The sequence below is a fragment of the Hemicordylus capensis genome, chromosome 3 (assembly GCF_027244095.1).
Source record: "Hemicordylus capensis ecotype Gifberg chromosome 3, rHemCap1.1.pri, whole genome shotgun sequence".
NCBI classification, from domain to species: domain Eukaryota; kingdom Metazoa; phylum Chordata; class Lepidosauria; order Squamata; family Cordylidae; genus Hemicordylus; species Hemicordylus capensis.
Genome location: NC_069659.1, coordinates 167,450,013 through 167,462,332, shown reverse-complemented (window position 1 = coordinate 167,462,332; position 12,320 = coordinate 167,450,013). Strand labels below are relative to the sequence as shown.

Below are 12,320 nucleotides of genomic sequence, written 5' to 3'. Positions count from 1 at the left end.
CAAAAAGTACATTACAGCCTTCTGTTGCGCCCTCTCATTCTTTGTGGGCCATCTTCATTTTTTGTGCTTCCCCTTTCTTTGTCCTTATTTCCCCTCCCTCCCTCTCGGTCACTTTCGATTCATTCACCTTTTTCCTTCTGTAAGCAAATTCTGAAGGAAGGGGATGCTTGTGGGTAGGGGTGGGCTGCAGCCGCTGCTTGTGCAGTTGGACACCTGTGCAGTTGGACACCTTGTGCAGTTGGACACCTGCATGCTTCCTCTGTAACATGTAAGAATGCAAAGGCAACAGCCACACCCATTGCATGTCCCCAGGATCTGGGATTCTGCCTGTGCACCTGGAGGTTCTCTATAGCCATCATGACTAATAGCCACAGAGGGATCTCTCCTCCCCCGTGAATGTTTCTAACCCGCTTTCAAGCCCATCTAAGCCAGTGGTCATCACCACATCTAGAGGTGGTGAGTTCCACAAGTTAATTGGCTTTCTTTTTGTGTATTCTGAACAGAGACGGGCCTCAGTGCTGAATGTGATTTAGAGGAATTTCCTAGCTAAAGGACTTCAGCAAGTGATTAGGTGGAAATCTAATCTAATTGATTAGGTGGGAAATTAGCTGGGGACATGCAATGGATGTGGCTGTTGCCTTTGCCCTCCTACATGTTACAGAGGACTCATGCAAGGCTTATTATAAACTTTGTGTCCAACTGTACAAGCAGCAGCTGCAGCCCACCCCTATCCACAAGCATCCCCTTCCTTCAGAATTTGTTAACAGAAGGGGAAAGTCAAATGAATAGAAAGTGACATGTGGGGAGCAGGGAGGGCAGGACTGGGATGACTCTCCCCTGGTGCTCTGACACTTTGAGCTGCACCCCCAAGACAGTGTTTGGATTCAAACCAGAGCCAGCATGACCAGTAACAGTAACTTGTGACTTCACAGTCAGCCACAGAATTCTGCCATCATGGTTCCCCTTGGAAACCTGCGAAGATTCTGCAGTAGGCTCACTTGGCAGCGTTTTAGATTAGCTGAAGCATCTTCAATAAATTGGCTGTCTTCGGCTGCCAGTTTATTAGTAGCTTAGTTGTCAAGATGGGTGGCTGTTGGTCATGTGTGGCCTGCAGGTAAGTCTCTGGCATGGTGGGTGAAGCAAAATCTAATGGCGGTGTGGACTTGGTTTTTAAAGATGCCCTTCTGTTGTTTTAGCCTGTCTGGGCAGAGAACTGAAGCCCAGCCTGCTGTGTTCACATGTGTTTGTGCTCCCTGTGGGAACTTCAGTGGTCACAAGTTCACCACCACTATTCACACCACACAGCTTCTCCTTGAAATGCAGGCAGCCCTCGAAGGTCACCTGCTTGGCTGATTTCCACTGTGTTTCTTAAGCTTGGAGGTCCTAGACCAGTGAAGCTGTATCACTCAGGAGCTACTGGCTGGCTCCTGTGGGCCCACTTGGGGGGTTGTGGGGAAATCCTGCCCACCAGTTGAAGCTGACTTCAAAAGCTTCCCCCCAGCACCCCCATGTTATGTCCAAGAACATGCCTAACCTTTTCTTCTTTCATGTTCCCATAGGTCTCACCCAGAGGCAGAACCAAAGTGAGTTGCTCTCTTCTCTACCCTTGACTCCTCTTAATGCTTTTGGCTCTGGTGTGGCCAGCTGAAGGGATGGGGGGGGGGGAGTGATGAGCAGGAGGTGTTCAGACATAGCCCAAACCCAGGTGTGGCATATACTGCCTCATCAAGGTGAGCCCATCTCCTTTCCATGTTCAGGATGCCAGTAATTGGCTGCTGAATCAAATGCCAATTTCGTCAACTGTCCCCTTGATACCTTTGGCAGGCTGCCTCCCTCCTATTTAAAACACAAAACAGCATGTATGTGTCCCTTTGGGGGGAGAACTTTTTAAAAAGTGGGGAAACTACACTGGAGAGAGGTGGGAAAGCTGGCCTCATGACTGTGAACTACGAGAGCAGGCCCACCCCCCGCCCTGCCACAACCAGTCAATCCTCAATGAAAAATACTCTGAGCAAAATGCAGTGAGTGACATTCAACAGCAATTACATTCACTGCTCCCAACTATGGAATCATCCAAAATTAGCAGGGTCACCTATAAGGATTATGGGAGAGGACCTACTTGGCTGCATGTGAATTAAAATTAGAGGGAGGGCACATACTAGTAATACCCCTAGTATTACTGGGGGAGGAGACCCTCTCTTTCCTGTGATTTGCTACTAAGAATATTTCTCCTTATCTCTGCAGGGATGAAGATGAAGAGGGGGCACTGACAGGTAAGTGGATGATGAGAGTGCCTGCTTCTCCTCAGGGCTCCCCAGCCCCCCAGGGAAAGCCTCCTTGGAGAACTGTTTCTCTTAGACAATGGAGAGAGATGGGCAGACATCCATCCAATTGATGGATAGCAGGAGGGCAGGTTCAGCCACCTCTATCCTTTGCTGTTGATGCAGCCGAAAGTGTTAGAGGAGACTGGGGGGGGGGGCTCTGTGAGTCACATCTAGCTATCCTCCATTCGAAGAGGAGATGGGGAAATGGCTGTGGCAGCAGGCAGGTAGGTTTGGTCATTCTCCTTTAGAGGTTGTGCACTTTTGAAAAAGTCCTGCAAGAACCCTTTGCCCGCACCCAGCCCCAAGACACCCTCTGGGTCTGTTTCTCCCTGCCTTCAAGAAGAGGAAGCTAATTGTTTCCAACTATCTCATTTTTTGACAATGACATGGGTCAAGATGGAATTGGAGGATCACCTGAAAACAAGGGCAACATTTCCTGGCCAATGTGCTCTGAGCTCGGACCAAAGAGACTCTTTTTTTCTCCAACCACAGTTTTCTACCTCTAGCAGCCAGGCCTGCATTCCTGAGATCACAGCTATGCTTCCTGCTTATGGCATCCAGGCAGATTTTCAAGACCCCCCACCCCACTAGGCCAAGAGGCTGTAACTGGGGGTTGGTTCGTGAACCAGAGATAGTCCATGTCAACCATCAGCTCCCATTCTGCTCAAAGGAGAAGCTTCTTTCCTCACACAGAAGGGAGAGCCCATAGCCCAGTAGTGGAACAATTGCTTTGCATGCACAAGGTCTCCTGTTGAGACTTCATCATCTTCTGTTAAAGCATCTTAGCTAGCTAGGAAAAGGCTTCTGCCCAAGAGTGGCTGCCAGCCAGAGTAGGGCAAAGAGAGCCAAGAGCATGACTTGGTAGAAGGCAGCTGCACTTGTATGTACAGCAGGCAGAGCCTGGCCATTGCACTCCCTTCTGAAGTGTACTTGGTGAGGGCTGTCTTGCCAGTCAGTGTTATGCAATGTACTCCTCTTCATTCCTTGCTTGTTTCCTTGCTTGGCCCACCTCACCCACAATCCCAGGCTACTTCCCAGCTGGCTAACCTAGGCAGAAAAGGGAGGCCATTTTTATCAGGCCTACAAGCCACGATCATTTCCTGATTCCTGCTTTATTTCCTCTCTTTCAGGTCATCCCAGAAACCCAACCCATGCTGCACCATTTTCTGGGGGACTCCCCAATGTTTTGGGGGACACTCTGGAGAAAGAGCTCACTGAAGAACTCTCCGTGCCAGAACCTCTTCCAGCACCTCACATGACCAATAACATCCTGGTGGAAGAGCTCGCTGAGGAACCCTCTGTGCCAGAACCTCTTCCAGCACCTCATATGACCAATAACATCCTGGTGGAAGAGCTCGCTGAGGAACCCTCCGTGCCAGAACCTCTTCCAGCACCTCACATGACCAATAACATCCTGGTGGAGGAGCTCGCTGAGGAACCCTCTGTGCCAGAACCTCTTCCAGCACCTCATATGACCAATGACATCCTGGAGGAAGATCTCACTGAGGAACCCTCCGTGCCAGAAGTTCGGTTGCAGCGGTGGGAAAGGGAAGGTATGTTCACAGCATGCCCCTGAAATTGCTGCTGGGCTAAGAACAGCTCTTTTGCTCTGTTTATTTCATGTTGAAATGCTTGATTTGAGTCTGCATCTAAGATTTCAGAGGGGAGGCCTGTGAGCGGGCTGTCAGTGCTTGCTGAAGTGTTCCTTCGTTTTCTGTCTTTCATGTGTCCAAGCTCCTGTGCCTGTAATCCAAGCAGCTTCTCAGAGTGAGCAGTGAGGGGGCAAGTGATGGTGGGTGTGGTATGATGTCAGCCTTTGCAGCTGACCTCCTGCTTCTTCTCTCTTGCAGATGTTCCTGCAGACCCTGCTGCACTTCTCCAGCCGTCTGGGTCTGAGTCATCATTGTCCTCTGCCTCCCTGGAGGTTGCCTCCATCCCACCCTCTACCTCCACCTCTTCCCTCCTCCTGCATCCCTCTCCACCTCCTCCTCCTTCCCCACCTCCTCTGGAGCCGGACCTCAGCAACGTAAATGAAACTCTGCAGAGTTTGGTAGAGATCCAGGTCCGCTGTAAGTCTCACAGAGGCAGCACTCCATAACCTCTACCTTTTCCATCCTCATTGTGATTTTACAATCTAAAAAACTTATAGTCTAAAAAGAGAGGCAGGGATACAATAGAGGAAGGAGAGGGAAGCTGAGGTGGGGGCAAGTGGGGGAAAGATGTGTATGTATTTCAGCCGCAGCTCCTTAGGACCAGGGAGACCCAGGTTTGAATTCTCATCCAGTCATGAAACTCTCTGGGTGACTTTGGGCCAGTCACTTGTCCCACAGCCTAACTTACCTCTTAGGGTTATTGTGAGGAAAAAATAACCATGCATAAACCTCCCTGAGCTGCTTGAGGAAGTGCAGAATATGAATGCTAAAAGGAAAACAAATATCAGCCCCTTTGAGTTTAAGCTGAGATGAAACAGGAAACCAAGGAGGATGATATACAATTGTGCATATTGCAAATCCTCCTTATAGTGTCATCAATGTACATGGGCAAAAGTTCCCTGCCACCAGGAGCATACAGTCTAAAGTTTGGCTTTGGAGAGAGAAGTGAGGAAGAGGAGGAATGGGAGAGGAAAGCATAAGGGGCATTAAGTTCAAGCCGATGGAGCTGCCTCTACTGAGGCATTAAGCCAAAGGCTGCGCAGTGGAGGTGAGTTTTCAGGTACCATTGGAAGGATAGGAGAGAGATGAAGGGCCACATCTGAGTGGCTGTTCCAGACCCAAGGGTCAGCGAGAGAGAAGAGAAAGAGTTGTTTTAGAGAGCAGGAGACCTTCAGGTGGCTCCTGAAGACAGAGAAGCTGGAAGAGCAAAAAATCAACCTGACGGGGTGCAAGTTCACCGGGGGGTACATAGCCATGGAGGATTTTCAAGACAGAGAGGAGGAGTCTGTGCTGGGCATGGAAGGGGACTAGAAGTCCGTGCAGGGACTGACATGGTGGAGGACAGGCCCCTTCACCCTGTTTGTTTTCTCTCCTTCAAGGCCAAAGAGACCTCCACAGCTGCCAGGAATGTGTACAAAGCTTCAAGGCACTGAGGGGACAACTGTTGCGGCTAAGGAGCAGACTGGCCAGGGTGGAAGCCACTATGGGGATCGTGGTTCCTCCAAGGGAGCTGGACGTTGCTGAGGAAGAAGGGGAAGGCAAATTAAAAGAGACAACTGTGCTACTATTTACATGAGTAGCAATAAAATGCTATGTATATATATTTAAAATATTAAATATTTGTTTTAATACGATGTAGAGATAGAACAGCAATAAAACTTGCTTATTTATTGTTTAAAAAATAAAATGTTTTATTTTAAAGAAAATACATTTGTCTTGCTTTGAATATTCTTTGGGTAGAGTTGGGTAAAAAGGTCTTTGGGTCAAACTCAGCTACAGAAAAGATTCTCTTGGCCAGTCCACTCAGGGCCAAGAGATGTTTGAGAGGTTCAAGATGGAGCTCAAGATAGACAGTTCCTTGCCAGGAGGCTCATACAGAGCTTGTCTGCCCCAACATGTACGGCTAGGAGGCTGGATTTTGGCCCTGAAGAGAGATCTGCCCCGTGTGGAAGAGGATGGAATGGTGATGCGGAAGAGGAAGCTTGATTTAGGGCAGGGCTGCACAACTCCAGCCCTCCAGCTGCTGTTTGGCTAGAGTCCCCATCAACCCTGACTACAGGCTACTGCGACTACTGGGGACTATGGAAGCTGTAATCAAACAACAGCTGGAAGGCCCAAGTTCGAGGCCAAATGTTATTCTCCAGCCCTCTTATTTTCCACCAAGAGCCAAAGCAGCAGCTGGAAGCTTAGATCCAGGCAGAGTCAAACTGATTGACCAATTTGGCCCTGGGGAAACAGCTAGGAGGTGGCACCTCCATTTCCTTTGCAGGAAGAAAAGCCGTGGGGGTGGCTCTCTGTAGAGCATGACAGGAAAGAACCAAAAAAGGCAGCCTCCATAGGACCTTCCAGGTTCTTTCCAGCATGACAGGAAAGAACCAAAAAAGGCAGCCTCCATATCAGGCCACCTCCCAGGACCTTCCAGCCTTGCTTGTACTCTGGCAGAAGAACCCAAGGAGACCACCTTTATATCATGAGAGCTCTGTATCAGACCTCCACCCAGGGCAATCCATCCCTGCTGATACTTCAGGGAAAGAGAATGAAGAGGCCCCCTACATAGCAGGCCTCCTCCCAAATGCAGGATCAGCAATGAGATTAGACCTTTAGCCTCCAGGCTTTTTTCTGCTGGAGAAGAGAGAAGAAGGAAAGCCTGAAAGAGAGCACTTGTCACTGCAGATGTTAGATCTGATATGACAATGAAATAAGACAACAATGCAGGGACCACTGCATTAGCTACACAACTCAGTGGTCGAATGCCTGTCCTTGACCATCTCTAAGAGCCCTTAAAGATGGTCAAGTGTAAGGACAAGAATGCATTTGCTCTTGAGGCTCATTGTGCATGCACTGAGAAGAATCATTAGAATCAACAGAAGATGCCTTCTTAATGGGATACATTGGGCTGAGTGTTTGCACCTAGAACAACACATCACCATGGGAGTGCTGTGCCCATGAATGCAGTAATGCAAAGAGGTGATGTTTCAGACAAATGGTGCACCTGATTCAGACAGCTCTAGGCAACAAGCTTGATACTCTGGCAATGATTCAGGAATATCATCCAATCTTCAAGGTCAGTTTCCTTTTAAAAGTGAAGAGAGAGTTTCTGTAATCCTGACACCATTATTACATTTTATTAACATTATGCTTACTGGATGGTCATACACTGATTTTCTTAAAAGGATTCACTTTCCTGGCCAGAGTGACCAACATTTAGTCTACTAATTGTTTTAATTTAAGAGAAATAAACAGCTCCAGGAGATATGACTTTTTTGGATGCCCCTTAATAAAAATGGAACTACTTTTATAGAATTTCCTTATTTTGCCAAGACCAGATGGCTGAATTTTGAAAGCACATTTAGCAAATAGTTTCTCTCTCTCTCTCTTTTCTTTTGTTAGGGTATAGTTCATATCTGTATGAATATATGCCAGCCCAGGGCCAACTCCAAAAGTAAATGGGATATTTGGCCCAGGGGTCGGGGAGCCAACAAATCAGCAGCTGAAAGTCCCTTGCTGTTGCCTAGCAACTAATACACATCCCTTTGCCTTGGCTCAGCAAAATTGCCAAATCAGGTCTCAGCATGGATATCACAAGCCACTGCACACCTAACCATGACAGTGCCTGCAACGAGGCAAGAAAGGCTGCATCTTGTCAAGAGAAAGGCACACCACCTGCATTCAAGGGTGGAACTTGGGGGGCAGCCAGGTAGGCACCACTGAGGAGGGAGCGCCACACCAGTCCCTGCCACCCCCACCCCATTGCCCACTGGCCCGGCCCCAGGGCCCCTCAGCCACTTGCCATCCTGCTTGCCTTGCCCTCCGGCTCTGGCCGAGGATCCGAGCGGCCTGCAAACTGCAGAGAGCTCTTCTTCTCTCCCCGCCTCTCAGCTGATTGGCAGGTGGGCGGGGCCTCCAGAGAGGCCTCCCTGAAGCCTGAACTTGGCATTCCCCAGCAAGCCCGGAAGGAGGCAGGATGGAAGAGTTCTCTGCAGCAGACTCTCTGCCCAGACCATCCAACACAGCTTTTGCAAGGTAGACGGTGAATCCCTTTTTGTGGTTACCCCCCCCCAGGTATATAGGGATCTGCTTGCCATAGGGCTTTTATCGGGGGGGGACAGGACTGAGAAGTCTCTGAATATTTAATTTAAAACAGATTGAAAAATTTCTGGCTTTTTACTATCTAAAAAGGCCTGTTGCTTGTTTCATGGCAGAAAATTACAAAAACTTCTGGAACAAACAATATTATATTCATTCATTCATTCATTCATTCATTCATGTATAAATGGACTTATGTTCAAGTTGTTTTGCACCCCAGAAGGTCTGAGTGAGAACCGTGAAGCATGTGTTGTGCTTTTATTTTATTTTATTTTATTTTATTTTTCTTGTGTGTGAACTGCTCTCCAATAACTCACAGGACTTCAGGGTACATCTGGCCAACATGTGAATGCAGCACCTCCATTCCAGAGGAGATGTGTGTTAAAGGGCTTTAAAAGCCTCGTGTGAAAAACCTCCTGGAATCAAACTTTACTGAATTTGTTCAAGAATTCTGAGAAAACAAACATAGGCTCACCCTGCATGGTTGAAAGTCTCCTTTGCTAATCTGCAGCGAGGAGGCCATTTTAATAATTAGTGTTTCTAGTGTGTTCTGGGCATTAAAAGTAGCAAAAATACAGTATATAGTACTCACTGTATATTGTGAAGTGTCCGTGTGTGTGTTCAGTGAAATGTATTTTCAGGCAGCATATTTATTTTGAAATATCAGACTTAAATCCTTGGGGGCCTGGGATGTGTGGAGGCCCTGGACTTTGAGGGGCTGAGGGCCCATTTTAAAATCTCATCTTGGCCCATTCCAACCTTGCTATGCCCCTGGCAGTCACTACACATGGGTTTCTGCACAACACCTGCACAGAAGAAAATTCCATGTAGAAAGTGTGTCTCTTGTAAACTGACCTTGAATTTTCCATCCATGACTGGGATAGCTGAGATTTAGAGTCAAGAATAAAAGAACAGCACACTGCTTGTGACGGCAAGGGGCAAATTACAATGATTTCTTAGTCTGGCAGGGGCTTGTTTTGGCCCTGGCAGAACTTGGCTGTCTGCTCCTGCTGAAAATTCCTCTGTCTAGTGTGGCAAACTAATGTATCCTCCTCCCTCCTGGTGTCAAAGTAAGCACTAGAATGGTGAATGCACATACACCCCATCATGAGCCAATAGTCATCACAAGACAGAGGTTGGTAGGAAGCATTCACCGGTTTATAGACCCCACCACCACCTTCTTCTTCCCTTATTTTGCTAGTGGCTATTTGGGCAGGTGATCCTCTAGTCTAGGACAGTCATGTTTTTTAAAAAGCACGATAAGAGACAGAGAAAATGACACCTGGAATCCTCACATAACTCCTGACTGTTGTTCTAAGTCTTTTACAAAGATGGCTCATATTTTCAGGTTTTGATCTACAACCATGCCTAGATGGTACAGTGTTCCTTTTAACAGGGATTTCCAGATATTGTTGACTACAAGACCCATCATTCCTGTTTGGACAAGGGCACAATTTCAGTGCTTGCCCTAGGCGCTATTTTCCCTAGATACACCTCTGGCGTCAGATCAGTGAAGAAGGGGTGACCAATGTCTTGACCCTCTAGCCCTCTGACTCACTAGTCTGTCCTCCACTGTCTGAGACAAGAGGCAGCGCAAAGTCCTTTAACTTCCAACAGTTCGGACACATTGCCTCAACTATCCCATGAGTTTTCATGATTCTGTTTGGGCTTTCAAGTGAGACAGCACCTCTAGGTTCAGCACCCAGCTTGGTTTGGGTCAGCGCACCAGTATTTACTGGCTTGGAGTGCGAGAGATGCTCTGGGACCAGTTGCTGCCAGTACTGGGTGACTACGTAGCACTGAGATCCCCTCCAGAGTTGCTGGTTATTCACTTGGGTGATAATGTTTTGAGTCAGCGGATGGGGCTCTCCATCATCCAGCAGGCCTCTTCGGATTTTGCATTTTTGGGGACGTGGATGCCCGGAGTCTGCATTGTTTGGGCTGAGTGGCTACAGCGCCATGTTTGGCACGGGGTTCGGAGTTTAGTGGGGGTGGAGCGAAAAGCTTCTGCCACTATTGGAAGGCTGGTAGTAGCATCTGGCGGGGTGGTTATTTCACAACTGAGACTAATTCATGCCCAGCCCCTATTGTCCAGGCCCGACGGGGTCCACTTTTTGGTGGAGGGATGCAATATTTATTTATCCAATCTAAGCAAGGTGCTTGGCCTGGTGTTGGAGAGTCTTGGGGCCGGGAGGTTAAGCTAGGCTAACCTCCCTGGGTGGCAGGGACAGTGCGGGCTGGGTTGTAAGAAAAGTGGAATTTAACATCGGTGAGCACCCTTGGACAGTTAAATAGGTTGATTGGTCTATCGGTCCCTTGGTGGGCCATGAAACCAGCTTCAGGACTTCACAAATCCAAGGGCTCAGTGGTCCAGGAGATGCGAAGGCCTAGAAGTGTCCAGACCCCTGTGGGGTTGACTATGAAGGGACAGGAGCGGGTTCTTACCTGCTTCTTCCCGGAGTCAGGGTGTGTTGCCCATTTCGGATGCGGGGTAGGACTGTGAAGTCTGAACGCGGTCTTTGTTAAGCCCAGGGGGTGTGGAGTGTTTCCCTCCTGATGTCCGCTACTCAATTAATTAATTGATGATAATAAAGTTGTGGCCCTTTTATACCCAACACTTGGTGTCTGTTTCTTCTTGGGCTAGGGTCTGGGGACAATGTCCATTTTTTTCTTGGGTGAACTGTGAACACTCAGAAATTTAGAGATAATTTCCACTTTGGGAAAATTGATAAGGTCTACAACGCTTATTTTTTCCTCAATGCTTACTTTTTTTCCAGGTTCTGGGAGGAGTTCTTTGGGGCTAGATATAATGTTCCCCCTTCTGCACTCCTTCAGGGTAGATACTCCAAAGTGACATTAGCAGAGCAAACTTGCCCATGTGGGTCAGAGGAGACAGAAATGATATAGTGTGTTCTGTTGTATTGTCCTTTTTATGAGGACTTCTGTAAAAGGTAGATCACCCCTCTATTGTTGAGGTGTCATAAGAACATAAGAACAGCCCTGCTGGATCAGGCCCATGGCCCATCTAGTCCAACATCCTGTTTCACACAGTGCTAGAAGCCTACAGGCAGGAGTTGAGAGCATGCCCTCTCTCCTGCTGTTACTCCCCTGCAACTGGTACTCAGAGGCAACCTTCGAGGCTGGAGGTGGCCTATAGCCCTCCGGCTAGTAGCCGTTGATAGCACTCTCCTCCATGAAGTTATCCAGACCCCTCTTAAAGCCATCCAGGTTGTTGTCCTGGTATCCAGATAGACTAGAGAGGTTTTATATTACACTACTGCTTTCAGATGCAAATCAATTTATAACCTGTATGGTAGCTAGGTTTTGTGTAGCAGTAGGGAAAACATGACAACAGATTACTCAGTCATGATCCAGTTGGTTGTAATACTTTGGTTTTTGTTGCTGTTCTTAAATTGTGCACTTGATCTCTGATCTCAAGATAAATAAAGACTGATCAGGACTTGTCTCAAAAAAGACATTCAGCATCCCAAGTACATGAACAAACTTATCACAAGGAAGTGTTGAGCCAAGGCTAGCATTCCACAAATGTGATAAATTGTGCAGCAGGGAAACTGTTTTTCACATTTAACAATTGTTTTATTACCTGAATAAAGTGGGTGTTCGATAGTCTAAGCCATGAACCATTTTTGGAAAGGCGATTTATAAATCTAAATAAATAAATAAATGTGAGAAGTCCAGAATGATGTTGGCTTTGCTTGGTCTCAGTATAATGCTAGTAATAAAAACTGCAAACACAGAGATAGTTGGAGCAGCTCTTTCAAGAATACATGTCAAAAAATTACAAGAAACTTAATCACCTTTTGATTTGATGAATGCCTCTGTTTTATTTGCCAATGACACTACACTCTGACAGGGACAAAACAGCTTTTAAAGCAACATTATTCTTGTACTAAATACAAGAATTAATGTACAACCTATAGAAAGCAAGCATATGTAGTCATGCTTTCTTTTACCTAATCAGAAACAAATAATAGATTTTTGAATGCTTCAGAAATGATTCTCCCAGGCAGAAATTCAACTGGTGCAAGGAGAGTTCTCCAGAAGAAACTTAACATTTTTTATGTATGCAACCACGGTGGCTAGAATAGTATATGTGCAGAAATGGAAAGATAATAAAATGCCCTCAAAAAAGATTGGTTGATAAAAATTTTGGAATATGCTGAGATGGCAAAACTTACAGCACTCATAAGGGATGAAAACTTGGAAAGTTTCAAAGAAGATTGGGAGCCATTCTTAC

General features: G+C 47.0%; 1 protein-coding gene across 1 annotated transcript; it reads left to right on the top strand.

The window, feature by feature from the left end:
• The first annotated feature begins 335 nt into the window (after positions 1–335).
• On the top strand, positions 336–5,676 carry LOC128348754 (uncharacterized). The gene is made up of 6 exons (XM_053304377.1): positions 336–1,114; positions 1,560–1,583; positions 2,245–2,273; positions 3,455–3,877; positions 4,175–4,393; positions 5,356–5,676. The coding sequence occupies exons 1-6, from the start codon at positions 1,083–1,085 to the stop codon at positions 5,550–5,552; spliced, it is 924 nt and encodes a 307-aa protein (XP_053160352.1). The 5' UTR covers positions 336–1,082; the 3' UTR covers positions 5,553–5,676.
• The last annotated feature ends 6,644 nt before the right edge of the window (positions 5,677–12,320 follow it).

Bases quoted from the DNA above. Each gene is read 5' to 3' on its own strand.
- LOC128348754 (XM_053304377.1), top strand. From the start codon at position 1,083: ATGGGTGGCTGTTGGTCATGTGTGGCCTGCAG. The intron at 2,274-3,454 runs GTAAGTGGATGA...CCTCTCTTTCAG, and splicing joins TGAAGAGGGGGCACTGACAG to GTCATCCCAGAAACCCAACC. The intron at 3,878-4,174 runs GTATGTTCACAG...TCTCTCTTGCAG, and splicing joins GCAGCGGTGGGAAAGGGAAG to ATGTTCCTGCAGACCCTGCT.